A 13,850-nucleotide genomic window follows, 5' to 3' on the forward strand; every position below is an offset into this window, starting at 1 on the left:
ATGATCGGTACAGTCAACTGGGATAAATAAATGGGTGGCTAAACTAAAGGCAAGTTCTTTGTACATGATTGAGCATGACTGAAAATACCGGAAATTAAACATATCTGCCATACAGCCTTGTGAAAAGTGACTGTAGCAGTGTTCTCCGAGTGACCTGTTTATTGCTCTAAATGAACTATAGAAACTCAAGGGATGTGAAATAACCGATACAGAAAGCTATATCATAAAAATCATCCACAGGTGTGACTATGAAATCCAAAAGTAAATTATGAAAAAGTAGGAAGGAAAAGCCTCAAAGTCGCTCAAACACTGTTAGATCGCAGGGAGCAATGATGATCCAAACAGATCACGGCTGCATCATCTGCAAAACCCTTCCATTAACATAATATGCAGTGCTCAGCAAAACTCAGAAGTGCTCAAAAAAGTGTTGAATTATCAAAATAACATCAAAGAGCAACTTATCTTAGAGCTGAATAGCTTGAAGACGACTTCAGTCATCTGCTATGGAAGCTCAATAGCTAATTTCTCCTGATTTAGGGCCTCTTTATCAAGCCACACTAGCTGCTCCCATTGCAGTGATGCTGACAAAGCCCATTCATTTTGAATGGGTTCCATCGGCATTGCTGCATGGCTTGATAAAAGAGGCCTTTAGAGCCTTGGGTCAGTTATCTTTTTCATTGGTTGTATAAATTTATTTTCCTTAATATCTTTGAAATTGAATCTCTCAATTTGAGGGCTGGAGATAAACTTTTAGCATCAAGAAAAGATTTTTACCATTCATTTATTATTGTTCTTTTTCAGTACAAGTGGAATATTTGAATTGATTGTAAAATTTTCAATTAAAAAATAAAAAAGTATCTGGTATGTGCCAGTCCAGTGGTAACACGTTGCTCTGCAGAAGCCCTGGGCGTAACTGTCAGCTCTACCCCTCTGTTTCCTGCATCAGCTGCGGATGCATCAAGAGGTGGCATTCTCAGGCCCCAGGAGGTGGGGGGGGGGGGGGGGACGGGAATGTCCCAGTCATATTGCAATGCCATTCCTACAGAAGGTGCACTAGGTCTGTGGCTTCTAAAGAACAAATTTACTACAATGATTGACTCAGGTGAGCGGCCAGGAAATATAAAGAAAGGAAAACTCTCAGGCAGATGCAAATGAAGGTGCTGTAGCCCAAAAACCCAAAGGAGCAACTGTTGGAAAGATTAACAAAAATCTTCAAATAGGCATGGGCCCTGAAGTCCACTTGTAGGTGTCAGCTGGGAAGGAAAGAACATCATCCACTGCAAATTTCCTTCCCATCCAGGGCTGTGAATTATCCCCTGCAGCATTCTCAAAAACTTTTACTTCAACAGCTTCAGGGATAGTCAAGTTGGAGGCCTGTCTGTTCTGCTGATCCTATTATTATCTGTATGAATCTGGAGCCTACTTTACACAAATCTTTGCCTTTATCATCACTTGTATACAGACTTGCATTTTCCTTGCTGTGCCCCTTCCAGTCCTGCATTGCCTGTATGTTTCGACTTGTTCCTACTATAACTATGTTCTACAGCTGTACTAAAAGGCTGTTCAGCTTGCAATTCAAAACACTCTATTTACTGGATTGCCACCACTGACTGCACTTATGAAAATCCCCATGTGACTCTCTGAAAATAGTCTCTGCAGCAGGCAGAAGGATTTTCAGGGAGGTCACTAAGACAACAGGGGCTGGGACTGCCAGCCTGGTGGGAGGTTTTGTGAAGGGCCAGCCCATGGGGGCAGGGCCAAGAAGTAATAAAAGGCACTACATAGAGAAAATTCTGGTCTTTGGTAGCCCACCCCTACTGAGACCCTGAGCACTGAGGGAGAAGTCCTGGGAACCAAGACAGGAGGAGTTTGCAGTGTGTGGTGATTGAAGTCCCTGCTACAAAGCAGAGGGTGCCTGCGAAGTGTTCCCAACTTGGGAACGATTAAGAGTGCTTGGGGAAAAAGACACGCCAGATAGGAGAAGTGGGAGCAGGAGGGCCTCAACTACTGGCACTGCATGTGTGAATGATCCCTGTTCAGAACTGAGTTAATCATGTGGAGATGACTTTGAAACAGTAAAGTCTATGGGGATATTACCAAGTACTTTGTTCTGCTTTGCAAATAGAGAAGATTTGAGATAGAACTGTATTGTGATTTGAACGCCCTGATAACATTTGGAGATTATGTTTAACGCTGTGATGACCATCTGAAAAGCCCTGAAATGTACAGACCAAGTTGACAAGTTTATGAATTGTGTTTTCAAGTTACTATTAAAGCAAGCTGAAGTTGAAATACAGAGACTGATGCCTTTTGTGTGTGTGAATGAAACAAAGAGTGCCCAGAAAAGAATACTCTTCGGCCTACCGAGACTTAGCTCAGCTCGACATCTTGAACTTTGTGTTTGTATATACTAGTAACATAATGGAACTTTGGAAGGCTAAGTGCTTTGAAAATATGCCTCATAGTAACATAGTAGATGATGGCAGAAAAAGACCTGCACGGTCCATCCAGTCTGCCCAACAAGATAAACTCATATGTACTACTTTTTGTGTATACCTTACCTTGATTTGTACTTGTCCTCTTCAGGGCACAGACCGTATAAGTCTGCCCAGCACTATCCCTGCCTCCCAACCAGCCCCGGTACAGACCGTATAAGTCTGCCCAGCACTATCCCTGCCTCCCAACCAGCCCCGCCTCCCACCACCAGCTCTGGTACAGACCGTATAAGTCTGCCCAGCACTATCCCTGCCTCCCAACCAGCCCCGCCTCCCACCACCAGCTCTGGTACAGACCGTATAAGTCTGCCCAGCACTATCCCTGCCTCCCAACCACCAGCCCCGCCACCCAATCTCGGCTAAGCTCCTGAGGATCCATTCCTTCTGAACACGATTCCTGGGATGTCTGACCTGAAGGGTTTAGCCAGTGCCTAGGAAATGAGTGGGACCAGGGTTAAAAAAAAATAGGGCAGGGTTTATTACATCTAACGGCATTTTCAGCTCATCCTGTTGTGAACCATGGAGCATAGGGAAAAAACATCAATGCACATGTAACTCAAAATACTGCTTACAGACATGCCAGCAAAACCCAGGCTACGAAGAGCTCATCCAGTTTAGACTGAAGTCTGCAGGCTTGACCATAGTAGCTTTAAAACCAATGCCACTTCAGACTCATTATCCTGTGCAGCTTACTTAGGGGTCCTTTTATTAAGCTGTGTAAGGCGCTAATGCGTGCCTACGGCAGCTAAAAATAAGGCACTTGGGCATCCTGCAGTAATTTCTAATTGTGTGCGCACTAAACGAGCACTACAAAAAACTATTTCTATTTTTTTGAGGGGGCGTGTCAGAGGCAGCATGGGCATTACTATGCTAACCAGTTAGCACATCTATTTTACTGCATGGTAACTGGTCAGCGCACAGATAACACAGGAGCCCCTTAATGCCTGCAAAATGGGTGGTAGTAAGTGCTCACACAGTCATTTCTTAAAATGGCCATGTGCTAGTGATAACATTAGCGCATGGCCATTAATACAAAAAATAGAAAATAGGCCATTTTACGGCTGCGATAAAAATAGCCTTAGCGCATGGGAAAGACCCACATAAGGGCGCACCAAGGCCACATTTTGTTAACAGAACCCCTTAATCTTTCATACAGTCACAAAAAAGAACAAAAAAAATGTTTAAATGTATTTAGCAACTGGTTCGATCTATCGGCTCTATAAAACAGGTCCACATTTGAAGGGGTAAGACGGGGGGAGGGAAGATGGACTATAGGCTTGTGATTACCCAAATGAAAGTGACCTTAAAGGCAAGGCCATTTTCAACAGGATTGTATTTGAAAAGCACTGCAACAAAATGGTTTCCATGTACTCTCTTGTACTATATTATGCATCTTTGTCTATCACTTGTCACATTTATTTTTTCCTACCTAAAATCAATCAAACTACTGATCTCATATTGTGACACTGAACATGTGAAACACCCAGTACCAAGACATAAGACATACACTGCTGTACACCGCCTTGAGTGAATTCCTTCAAAAAGGCAGTAAATAAATCCTAATAAATAAATACAATACACAGCAATAAATATAACAGGAATACGACGATCTAGCAGTGAAAATACCCTTGGGAGACACAATTCTGCGTTAGCAGGAGTAAGCTCACCAGCCCTTACCTTCCTCGCCAGCTTGCGTTTTTGAAGGCATCCTGTTCATAGTTCTCGGAGCATGAGGGGAAACTTTGGCTTTGTTAGTTTGTTTTGAAATTAATTTTATGGGGATTCGTCTGCGTACATCCAGGCCACCCAGTGACCCTGAGCTGTTGGTGCCTTGCAAATCATTGTCTATAAAAAAGAAAAGAATAAAATGTTTCATCATCATCATGGCAGATGGTATCAAAAGGTGTGAGAGAGGGTAGGTACAAGCAACACAGACAGGGGATAGTATTTTTTTTGTTTTGTTACATTTGTACCCCGCGCTTTCCCACTCATGGCAGGCTCAATGCGGCTTACATGGGGCAATGGAGGGTTAAGTGACTTGCCCAGAGTCACAAGGAGCTGCCTGTGCCTGAAGTGGGAATCAAACTCAGTTCCTCAGGACCAAAGTCCACCACCCTAACCACTAGGCCACTCCTCCACGGTTGCTACTATTTGAGATTCTACATGGAATGTTGCTATTCCACTAGCAACATTCCATGTAGAAGTCGGCCCTTGCAGATCACCAATGTGGCCGCGCAGGCTTCTGCTTCTGTGAGTCTGACGTCCTGTACGTACGTGCAGGACGTCAGACTCACAGAAGCAGAAGCCTGCGCAGCCTTCTACATGGAATGTTGCTAGTGGAATAGCAACATTCCATGTAGAATCTCCAATAGTAGCAACATTCCATGTAGGATCTCCAATAGTAGCAGCATTCCATGTAGAATCTCCAATAGTAGCAACATTCCATGTAGAATCTCCAATAGTATCTATTTTATTTTTGTTACATTTGTACCCCGCGCTTTCCCACTCATGGCAGGCTCAATGCGGCTTACATGGGGCAATGGAGGGTTAAGTGACTTGCCCAGAGTCACAAGGAGCAGCCTGTGCCTGAAGTGGGAATCGAACTCAGTTCCTCAGGACCAAAGTCCACCACCCAACCACTAGGCCACTCCTCCACGGTTGCTACTATTTGAGATTCTACATGGAATGTTGCTATTCCACTAGCAACATTCCATGTAGAAGTCGGCCCTTGCAGATCACCAATGTGGCCGCGCAGGCTTCTGCTTCTGTGAGTCTGACGTCCTGTACGTACGTGCAGGATGTCAGACTCACAGAAACAGAAGCCTGCGCAGCCTTTTACATGGAATGTTGCTAGTGGAATAGCAACATTCCATGTAGAATCTCCAATAGTATATATTTTATTTTTGTTACATTTGTACCCCGTGCTTTCCCACTCATGGCAGGCTCAATGTGGCTTACATGGGGCAATGGAGGGTTAAGTGACTTGCCCAGAGTCACAAGGAGCTGCCTGTGCCGGGAATCGAACTCAGTTCCTCAGGACCAAAGTCCACCACCCTAACCACTACTACTACTACTACTTAACATTTCTAGAGCGCTACTAGGGTTACGCAGCGCTGTACAATTTAACAAAGAGAGACAGTCCCTGCTCAAAGAGCTTACAATCTAATAGACAAGTGAACGGTCGGTCCGATAGGGGCAGTCAAATTGGGGCAGTTTGGATTCACTGAACGGTAAGGGTTAGGTGCCGAACGCAGCATTGAAGAGGTGGGCTTTAAGCAAAGACTTGAAGATGGGCAGGGAGGGGGCTTGGCGTAAGGGTTCAGGAAGGTTGTTCCAAGCATAGGGTGAGGCGAGGCAGAATGAGCGGAGCCTGGAGTTGGCGGTGGTGGAGAAGGGTACTGAGAGGAGGGATTTATCCTGTGAACGGAGGTTACGGGCGGGAACGTAAGGGGAGATGAGGGTAGAGAGGTAGCTCCTCCACTCCAGAATGAGTATGCTCAATTAACCTGGCTCTTTTCCCTAGCCCTTATTGCATGTGGTGACTATCTAATCACTCCACATATGGACTAGCTTGATGCACACATTGTAATTAAGATCAGTTCCACATATCTTATTAAACTTCACATATAATTTGCCTTCAATTTGGCCACCCATCTATTTATCCCAATGACTTTGTCCTACCCGTCTTGTCTGTGGCTCAACTGCACTTGTCCCCTCGGCTGCCTATTAAGTTGCTTCACTTGTACCATAACGATGTTGTGAGTATATTTATGTTACATGAATGTTCTAATATGCTGCCTATTAAGATATTTAAGTGTATTGTGCTGACATCATGAGTATCATACTGTTACAGGAATGTACTTCCATGATGCCTAATTATGGTATTATTTGTATTCTGCTAACACTTATATTTCATTTACAGCAACGGCTTGCAGTTGCTTCCTTTGTCAATCCCTCATCTTCTCCCTATCTCGAAGATTATTCTTTGAACTCACCAACAACTTCTTTGTGGAAAAAAAATTTATAATGTTAATTCCCTATGCTTAGAAAGGAAGATGTAGAACAAATCATGAGTTAGGCTCAGGAACAGAAAATCATGAGTTAGACTCAGGAACAGAAAATTATTTCTTCATGAAGGTGGTGGCAGATGTATGGAATAACCTCATAAGCAGAGGAGTAAATTAAACAAAACAAAGATGTAATATATGAAAAATGGGAAATTAAAACAACGACTTCTTACACAGGACAGGAACTGAAATGTCTATGGGCCCCTTTTACAAAGGTGATTTAGCATTTTTAGCTAGAGATACCCATATATATTCCTATGGATGTCTCTAGCATTTAGCGCATGCTAAAAACGGTAGCGAACCTTTGTAAAAGGCCCCCTATCTTTGCAGAACTACTGCCACGGTCCTTGTTCTACGGAGTCTCCATGGATTTATTTCCCCAGACCTGGTCTCTCACCTCCAGTCTTCTCTATATATGAAGGTAATGCTTAGCTGTCATTAATCCTGAACTACACTCAGATTTTACAACTTTATAGACCTACACACTGACACTGTAAACTACCGATTTTAGAAATTACAAATCACAAGGTATACAAAAATCAGTGTTGAAAATGTATATGGACAACTTAAGTGCCAGTCAAAACAAAATTTAAAAGCCAAGGAATTTTTTTTTTTTTTTTTGCTGTTGCTATTTTGCTTAGCTTTTTAAAAATTAAAATTTACTCTTCATTTTAGTTTTAAAATATTTTGTGGATCTAATTTGTTACCTTATGGTATTATTTCTGTATTGTTTGGATTACTGTACTTTCATGAAACAATAAAGATTAAAGTTTTTTAAAAATTGTGGATTTTATTTATTTTTCAAAATTTTAGATATCCATGTGACCTGGATGTTGGTATTTGTTTTAGCCCTGTATATAATAATCAGCAATTCAAAGGTCACACAGCACCCCATGTACACAATGCAAACTGATAGTACCTGCCTACAGGACGAGGCTGGTGGGAGAAGAAAACTAAATAATGCCATTGTACAATAAGGATACTCAATTTAATGCACATCATCTGTGGATCTTAACTAGTTATAATAGCTATTTTCATACTTGCCTCAGATGCTAGTGCCATCACATTCACACTGGACCCACTGCTATGAGAACACTCAGTAATAATGCTGTAAAACTAACACTGTATTTTAAATCGATGTGAATAAGTTAAAAGTTAATTCCAGCATTAAACGTGAACACAAACAAAAATTAGGAACCTTAATTGCTAATTCTTTCATCCTTTCCCTCAGATGGCGTTAATTCTAAACATGAGCTTTAGCTAATCCATTCTTGTAGGCTAATCTCGCTCCTTCCTTCCTGTTCTGCATTAGCTGTACAGTCTCGTTTGAGGTCTCCAGTAGATGACAGCGTGATGTAATTCACATTTCCAAGTATTATCTGGATGTTCTCTTGTTGCTAAGCAGTAAGCTCCAGTTCTGATTCTGGTTATGTGCAATTAAGCACTTACATCTCTTGTGACCACAGGTAAGTTTTGATAAGTTTAAATTGAGAATAAACTACTGCACTAAACATATACACTACTGTTTCCAGTGAATAAACTTGGCTGCATTTCTGTCTTGAAATAAACACATTTCTAAGTCAACAGAAGTCTGAAAGAACGTCACCAATCTATGATATAGCTGAGGCTATCCACAATGTCCATGTATGTTACAGCCCTAGACAGAAACCACTTCCTAATTCCACAGTAACTCTGATTCTCTACTAAGCATTAGCTAAGTACCTTGAATCTACAAACACTAATTTGATAATTGGCCTTTAATAACCCCTAAAAAACACAAAAATAACCAGATAAAGTAATTCATAGCTGCAAAGCTTATTCAAAGTGCTCAGATTTTGGTGAACTATGTTGAACTTTAATTTATTGAATATCATTCTTTATTCAACTCTGTGTCTCAGTCCTGGGAAAGCCCATGCCCCTCTCTTGACCACGCCCCCTTAAGAGTTGTGTGCAAGATGAATAGAATAGGGGCACAGAGCAGATGCTAACTAGTAATTAGTGCCAATAAATGCTCACTATGGCCAACTATTGATTGTTATCACCAATTTAACCAATAGCTTTACGTGTTTATGTATGCATCTACGCCCTGCGCCTAACTTTGAGCATCCTATATCGAATTTGAAGGTAAATGTTTGTACGTGCAGTTCCTCTCATACTAAGCAAGATTACTACTGCAACAATACGACATTTGTAGGATAAAACTAACCTGTCTCATTGACGGTCTAACCCATGAACTGAGTGATCTACTAACACCTAGACCCAGAGACCAACTTATCCTTCCTGCATAAATTTTCTGGATCGAAATGCCCTCTACTCTGAGGGGTAGTTACTAAAGTGTTTTACTACTACTACTACTATTTAGCATTTCTATAGCGCTACAAAGCATACGCAGCACTGCACAAACATTGAAGGTCTTAACACGCTATATATGCCTCAGTCTTAGTAGACTGGTCACACAGACATCCCAGCAGAGCAGTGGGGCAGTCTAGGGGGCATCGTAGTGGACTTTACATAAAAGGTACACATCTCACCATAACTCCAGGAATATAGAAACACCTACTGTACTTCACTGTACATCACTACAATAGCTCTCAAGCTTGCAGGTGTCACCTATATATAGGTACAGTAGGTATTTACTGGGTTTTGGAGGGCCCACATGTTCCACCACAAGTGTACCAGTTACAGTAGAATAAGGGCCTGGGTCCCCTTCTCTACAGTCCACTAGGCTACTCCAAGGACCTGTCTGCTGTCTTGACCATCATATCTGAAGCTGTTGGAGCCTGGTATGTACTGTCACATCTTAGGGGGATGGGAGGGGCTCTGTGACCACTAGGGGAGTAAGGGGCGGTTATGCCTTAATCCCTCCAGTGGTCATTTAGGGCACCTTTTGGTCATTGATTCATGATTGAACCCGGTCTAGCCATAAAGGTCTTAATTTTGGCCCTAGAGTTTTTGCTTGGTCCATTATTGCAGAAAAACGTGTATCTTCTGGTGCCACCCAGGTCCTGCTGAAAACATGCCCCCTTGAAAATTGGACAAAATGTGGAGAAAAACATCTAAAATTGAAGTGTCAAAAATCACAACTTGGCCATTTTTGAGAGAAGAATATCCATCTACCACCTTTTTGGTTTTGAAAATAAGCCCCATTGCCACTGTGTGTGAAACTGGGGCATGGGACCTTCCTCAACTGTGAATAGGTGATAGCAACAAGGACAGGAACCATTTTCACTAATTTTTTCGCACAAAAAATGGTCCTTACTCTTTAAGTGAAAGCCTTTATGTCCATCATGCCAACTAAATCCATTTACCATACAAAAAAATAGATCAAAATTCTATACTGGATCTGTACAGCAGCTCCTCATTGTCGGTTTCCAGAATCGATATTCACTGATGTTGAACTTTGTCTTTATTATTGATGAAGAAGTGTTACAGTTTTTAGATTAAGTACTATTAGGGATTGACATTGCTCTGGACTGCTGTCTTAAATTAAATGCGGAAGTATGATAGATAATGGTGACTATATGTGTGATTTTTCACTTTTAGACACAGTGAGTTTCTGAGCACCTTCACAAAATTTTATAAAGATTTTTTTGTTGATTCCTAAGTAATGGAGTCATGTTTATGATATTTACCTGGGATATTGTTTTGTTTTGTATGTTTGTTCCTATTTGATTAATCTTTGGGAACTATACAAAGGAGGTAATCAAGTACTCCACATACTGCAATGTTTTAATTACAATTGTACATATGAAAATACACAAGAACATAAGAATAACCGTATTGGGTAAGACCAATGGTCCATCTAGCCCAGCATCCTGCTTCCAACAGTGGCCAATCCAGGTCACAAGTACCTGGCAGAAACTCAATTAGTAGCAATATTCTATGCTACCAATCCTGGGGAAAGCAAGTGCCTTCTCCCACATCCACCTCAATAACAGACTATGGACTTTTCCTCCAGAAACTTGTCCAAACCTTTTTAAACTCAGATATGCTAACCACTGTTACTTATTGTTAAAAGCAGAGTTTAGTCTTGAGACAATATTTTTTCATAACAACAATTCTGAAAAGCTATCTGGACCTCAAGGCTTCAATTCTGCAAAACTGAGTCATGTAAATGGCTGAACATTTGGACACATTTAGAGCCCTGTTTACTAAGCCATGCTAGAGGCATGTGTTTTTAGTGCGCTCTAAGCACTAGTACGAACTAACCATGTAGATGCCCATAATATTCTATGGGTGTCTACATGGTTAGCATGCGCTAATTTTTAGCACATGCTACAAATGCTAGCGAACATTAGCAAACCTTTATATACTGCATTTTCCTCATGCTGAAAAAAAAAAGAAAGCTTTTTGGCCGGGTCTTGTGAATGTGCTTTCTTTGCATACCTACAAATATACCCCCCTCAAATACACAAAGCAGAAAATTATATATATTTAAAATAAAAACAGGACAAGGGCTAGTTCTATAAAGCAAACTTGCCAAAAACTGTTCTCAGAGAAAGGGTTGCTGTTATATAAGATGAACTAACATATCCTCATGGCAAGATTGGAATACAAATTTAAAGAAACAAACTAAAATACAACTTCCAGCAAAGGAATTATTGAGTAGCTATACTAAAGTCTTCACGGTGAGCCCAACAAGGTAAAAGCTTTCTTACATCTAACTTCTTACTGGCAAATGGCAGTCAAGAATTCTTAAGGAGCCACAATTTTTTCTTCCTTCTTTTTTGGGTTTACACTGCCTTTTTGTATTATTTTAAGTTCATCGCCCCACTTTTGTGACTACACGCTCCTCTTTCTCCATCTCCACACCTCCCACCACTTCCTCCATCTCTATCTGCAGAAGCAGGTCTCCCTGGCATCTCAGTCACAGAAGCAGCCTTTCTGCATAGGCACCAAATTTAAAACAAAAGGGTGTTCACTCCCACCACCCCCTCCCAGCTATTCCTAAGCTCCCCAAACATTACCCTGTATTATTTACAATGTACAGAAGCACAACACAAAACATTTCAAACTTGAACTGCTCATGAGATGACTATCTCAAAGTTAAATTGCATCCTTCCTGACAAGTTTTCTATTTTTCCTTTACCGAGAGCAGAAGTTCGATTTTGATCATTTTCAGACCTAAGGACCAGAAACCATATCATGACCGAGGTGAAAAGAAACAACATTTTGCTAGCTACGATTGTCTTTAATGGGGAAAGAAATCCAAAAACTATGCGCGTGGAACATCAAATTGGCCTCTTCTCACGCCTTAAGTGCCTGATGTGTTTCTGAAAGTTAATTCAGGCCATAACGTTTTCCCGAGCCTACATAAAAACTATTCAACTTGAGACAACACCTATTTCCCATTTTCATAAACCTTTGAACAGAAATCTAGCCTCAACTCCGCATTTGATAGCCGGATATACTAAAATATTCTAAAACAGGCATATAGAAAACTCAACGGACCCCAGCCCTGACATGCCTCCACAAAAGAGCCACAGCGGGCAAGAGGAGCGTGCAAAGGGGCCAGTGAGATCGAAGGAAGGAAGAGACACACACATGGAGGGTGTGCGCGCTTCCTTCCCTTGCAAGTCATGCATTTCCACCCCTCAAAAGCCCGTCCAGGGAGATTCATTCAGCGAGAGCCGCAAACAGGATAAGGGAAAGTTCAGGTCAGGGATTGGGGGGAGGGGTGCAGGTAATGAGGAAACGGCTAGACGCTGACAGGGACTGTGTGGGGAAGACAGCGACCGGACACAGCTGGTGCCCTCCTCACTTGTACGTACTCCCGCAGCTTCCCCTCCCCCTCTCCCGGTCTCCAGACCCGGGTTCCTTACCGCTGTGGTCCATGATTCGCAGCGGTGCGCTCTGGGAGCGGAACTCGCCCTGTGCGACCCCAGCGACGTACCAGCTCACCGCGCCTGCGCGCGGATCGGACCGGAACATGGCGCAGGTGCAGGCCTAGAGAAACCCGGAAGCAGATAAGCGTTTGTGTCATATAGAAGTGCTGGGATGTACCATAGAGTTGCAGAGCCTCAGCCTGCCGTTTCTATGATTTTGCGGAGGGCAGTAGAGTCAAAAGAGGGTGAACGACGGTCTCTTTTCAATCAAATAGGTTAGATTGAGAACAGGAGACGGTATGAGGCTATCTAGACTGTTATAGGGTTTGAAGCCAGTAGGCGGAGTTTGCCACCACACTGGTTCAGCCCAAACAATAGCAAACGCTATTGGAAAACAATTGTAAAAGATTATTAGGATACTTCTGCTCAAATGTTTTGACAAGTTTTATTTGAGATGCTTCATGTTTGAAGCATGTTATAACTATGCTATGTCATTGATGTTCATATTTCAGCTTAATTTGTTATGTTGTACTTATTCAAAATGTCAATAAAAATTATTTTGAAAATAAATAAGGGACTGTCTATGCATGGTCCATCCATAAAAAGTCAAAAGCTGTTTCAGCTGGATAAGCAGTGCCTTAGAAGGTGGAGGACAAAAGATTTTTTTTTAATTTAACAGTTTTTAAAATTTATTTGAAAGCTTTCCATATCTAGATATAAATATCATGAAATCAAAACTGAGTATCAGTAAAACAGCTTCAAAACTTATTGTAGCTGGTGAAAGCAGCACTAATAAAGGCTGTATTTTGCGCTCATTTTTCTACACTGTTCTATACAATACAGTAGTACATGGCCAAATTTCAGTGAGGATATCCTGTTTACTGATGGGTTCATCTTAACTAGCTAACTAGCTAGCGTTTTTAGCACCCGCTAAAAAGACTAGTGCACCTATAGCACGGCTTAACAGGGCCCTAACTGTTGTAATCTGCCTTGGGAAACCTGGTGTTATAAAGATTGGACGTAAAATTAAACTCTTCATTAATTGGGGCACATGGAATCACATCTTCACCTCATCATTTTTGTACAAATGGATTATTCTGTTTTGAGCATGTTTCAGGGACAAGTGGTTTTCATAACTCAAAATAATAAAAATAAATATTTTCTTTCATACAAATCTCTCATTTGTTTAAACTGAGGGGTCCTTTTACAAAGCCATGCTGAAAAATGGCTTGCAGTAGTGTAGGCGCAGGTTTTGGGAGTGCACCGATCCATTTTTCAGCTCGCCTGTAAAAAGGTCTTTTTTTTAAATTTTTGCCGAAAATGGACGTGCAGCAAAATGAAAATTGGCACGTGTCCATTTTGGGTCTTAGACCTTACCGCCAGCCATTGACCTAGTGGTAAAGTCTTACGCGGTAACTGGGTGGTAATGACCTACGTGCGCCAAATGCCACTTGGCGTGCATC

At 41.7% G+C, this 13,850-nt stretch overlaps 1 protein-coding gene across 1 annotated transcript in view; it reads right to left on the minus strand.

Annotated features, from left to right (window-relative positions):
- Positions 1–12,578, minus strand: part of LOC115478923 (E3 ubiquitin-protein ligase Hakai) — a 22,622-nt gene extending 10,044 nt beyond the window's left edge. The window contains exons 1-2 of the mRNA XM_030216574.1: positions 12,385–12,578; positions 4,173–4,340 (exon numbers count right to left, since the gene is read on the minus strand). Coding sequence (XP_030072434.1) covers positions 4,173–4,340; positions 12,385–12,493 — 277 coding nt within the window. The 5' untranslated portion in view covers positions 12,494–12,578. The remainder of the gene's footprint in view (positions 1–4,172; positions 4,341–12,384) is intronic.
- Between the last annotated feature and the right edge of the window lie 1,272 nt (positions 12,579–13,850).

Source organism: Microcaecilia unicolor, chromosome 10 (genome assembly GCF_901765095.1).
Source record: "Microcaecilia unicolor chromosome 10, aMicUni1.1, whole genome shotgun sequence".
Taxonomy (NCBI): Eukaryota; Metazoa; Chordata; class Amphibia; order Gymnophiona; family Siphonopidae; genus Microcaecilia; species Microcaecilia unicolor.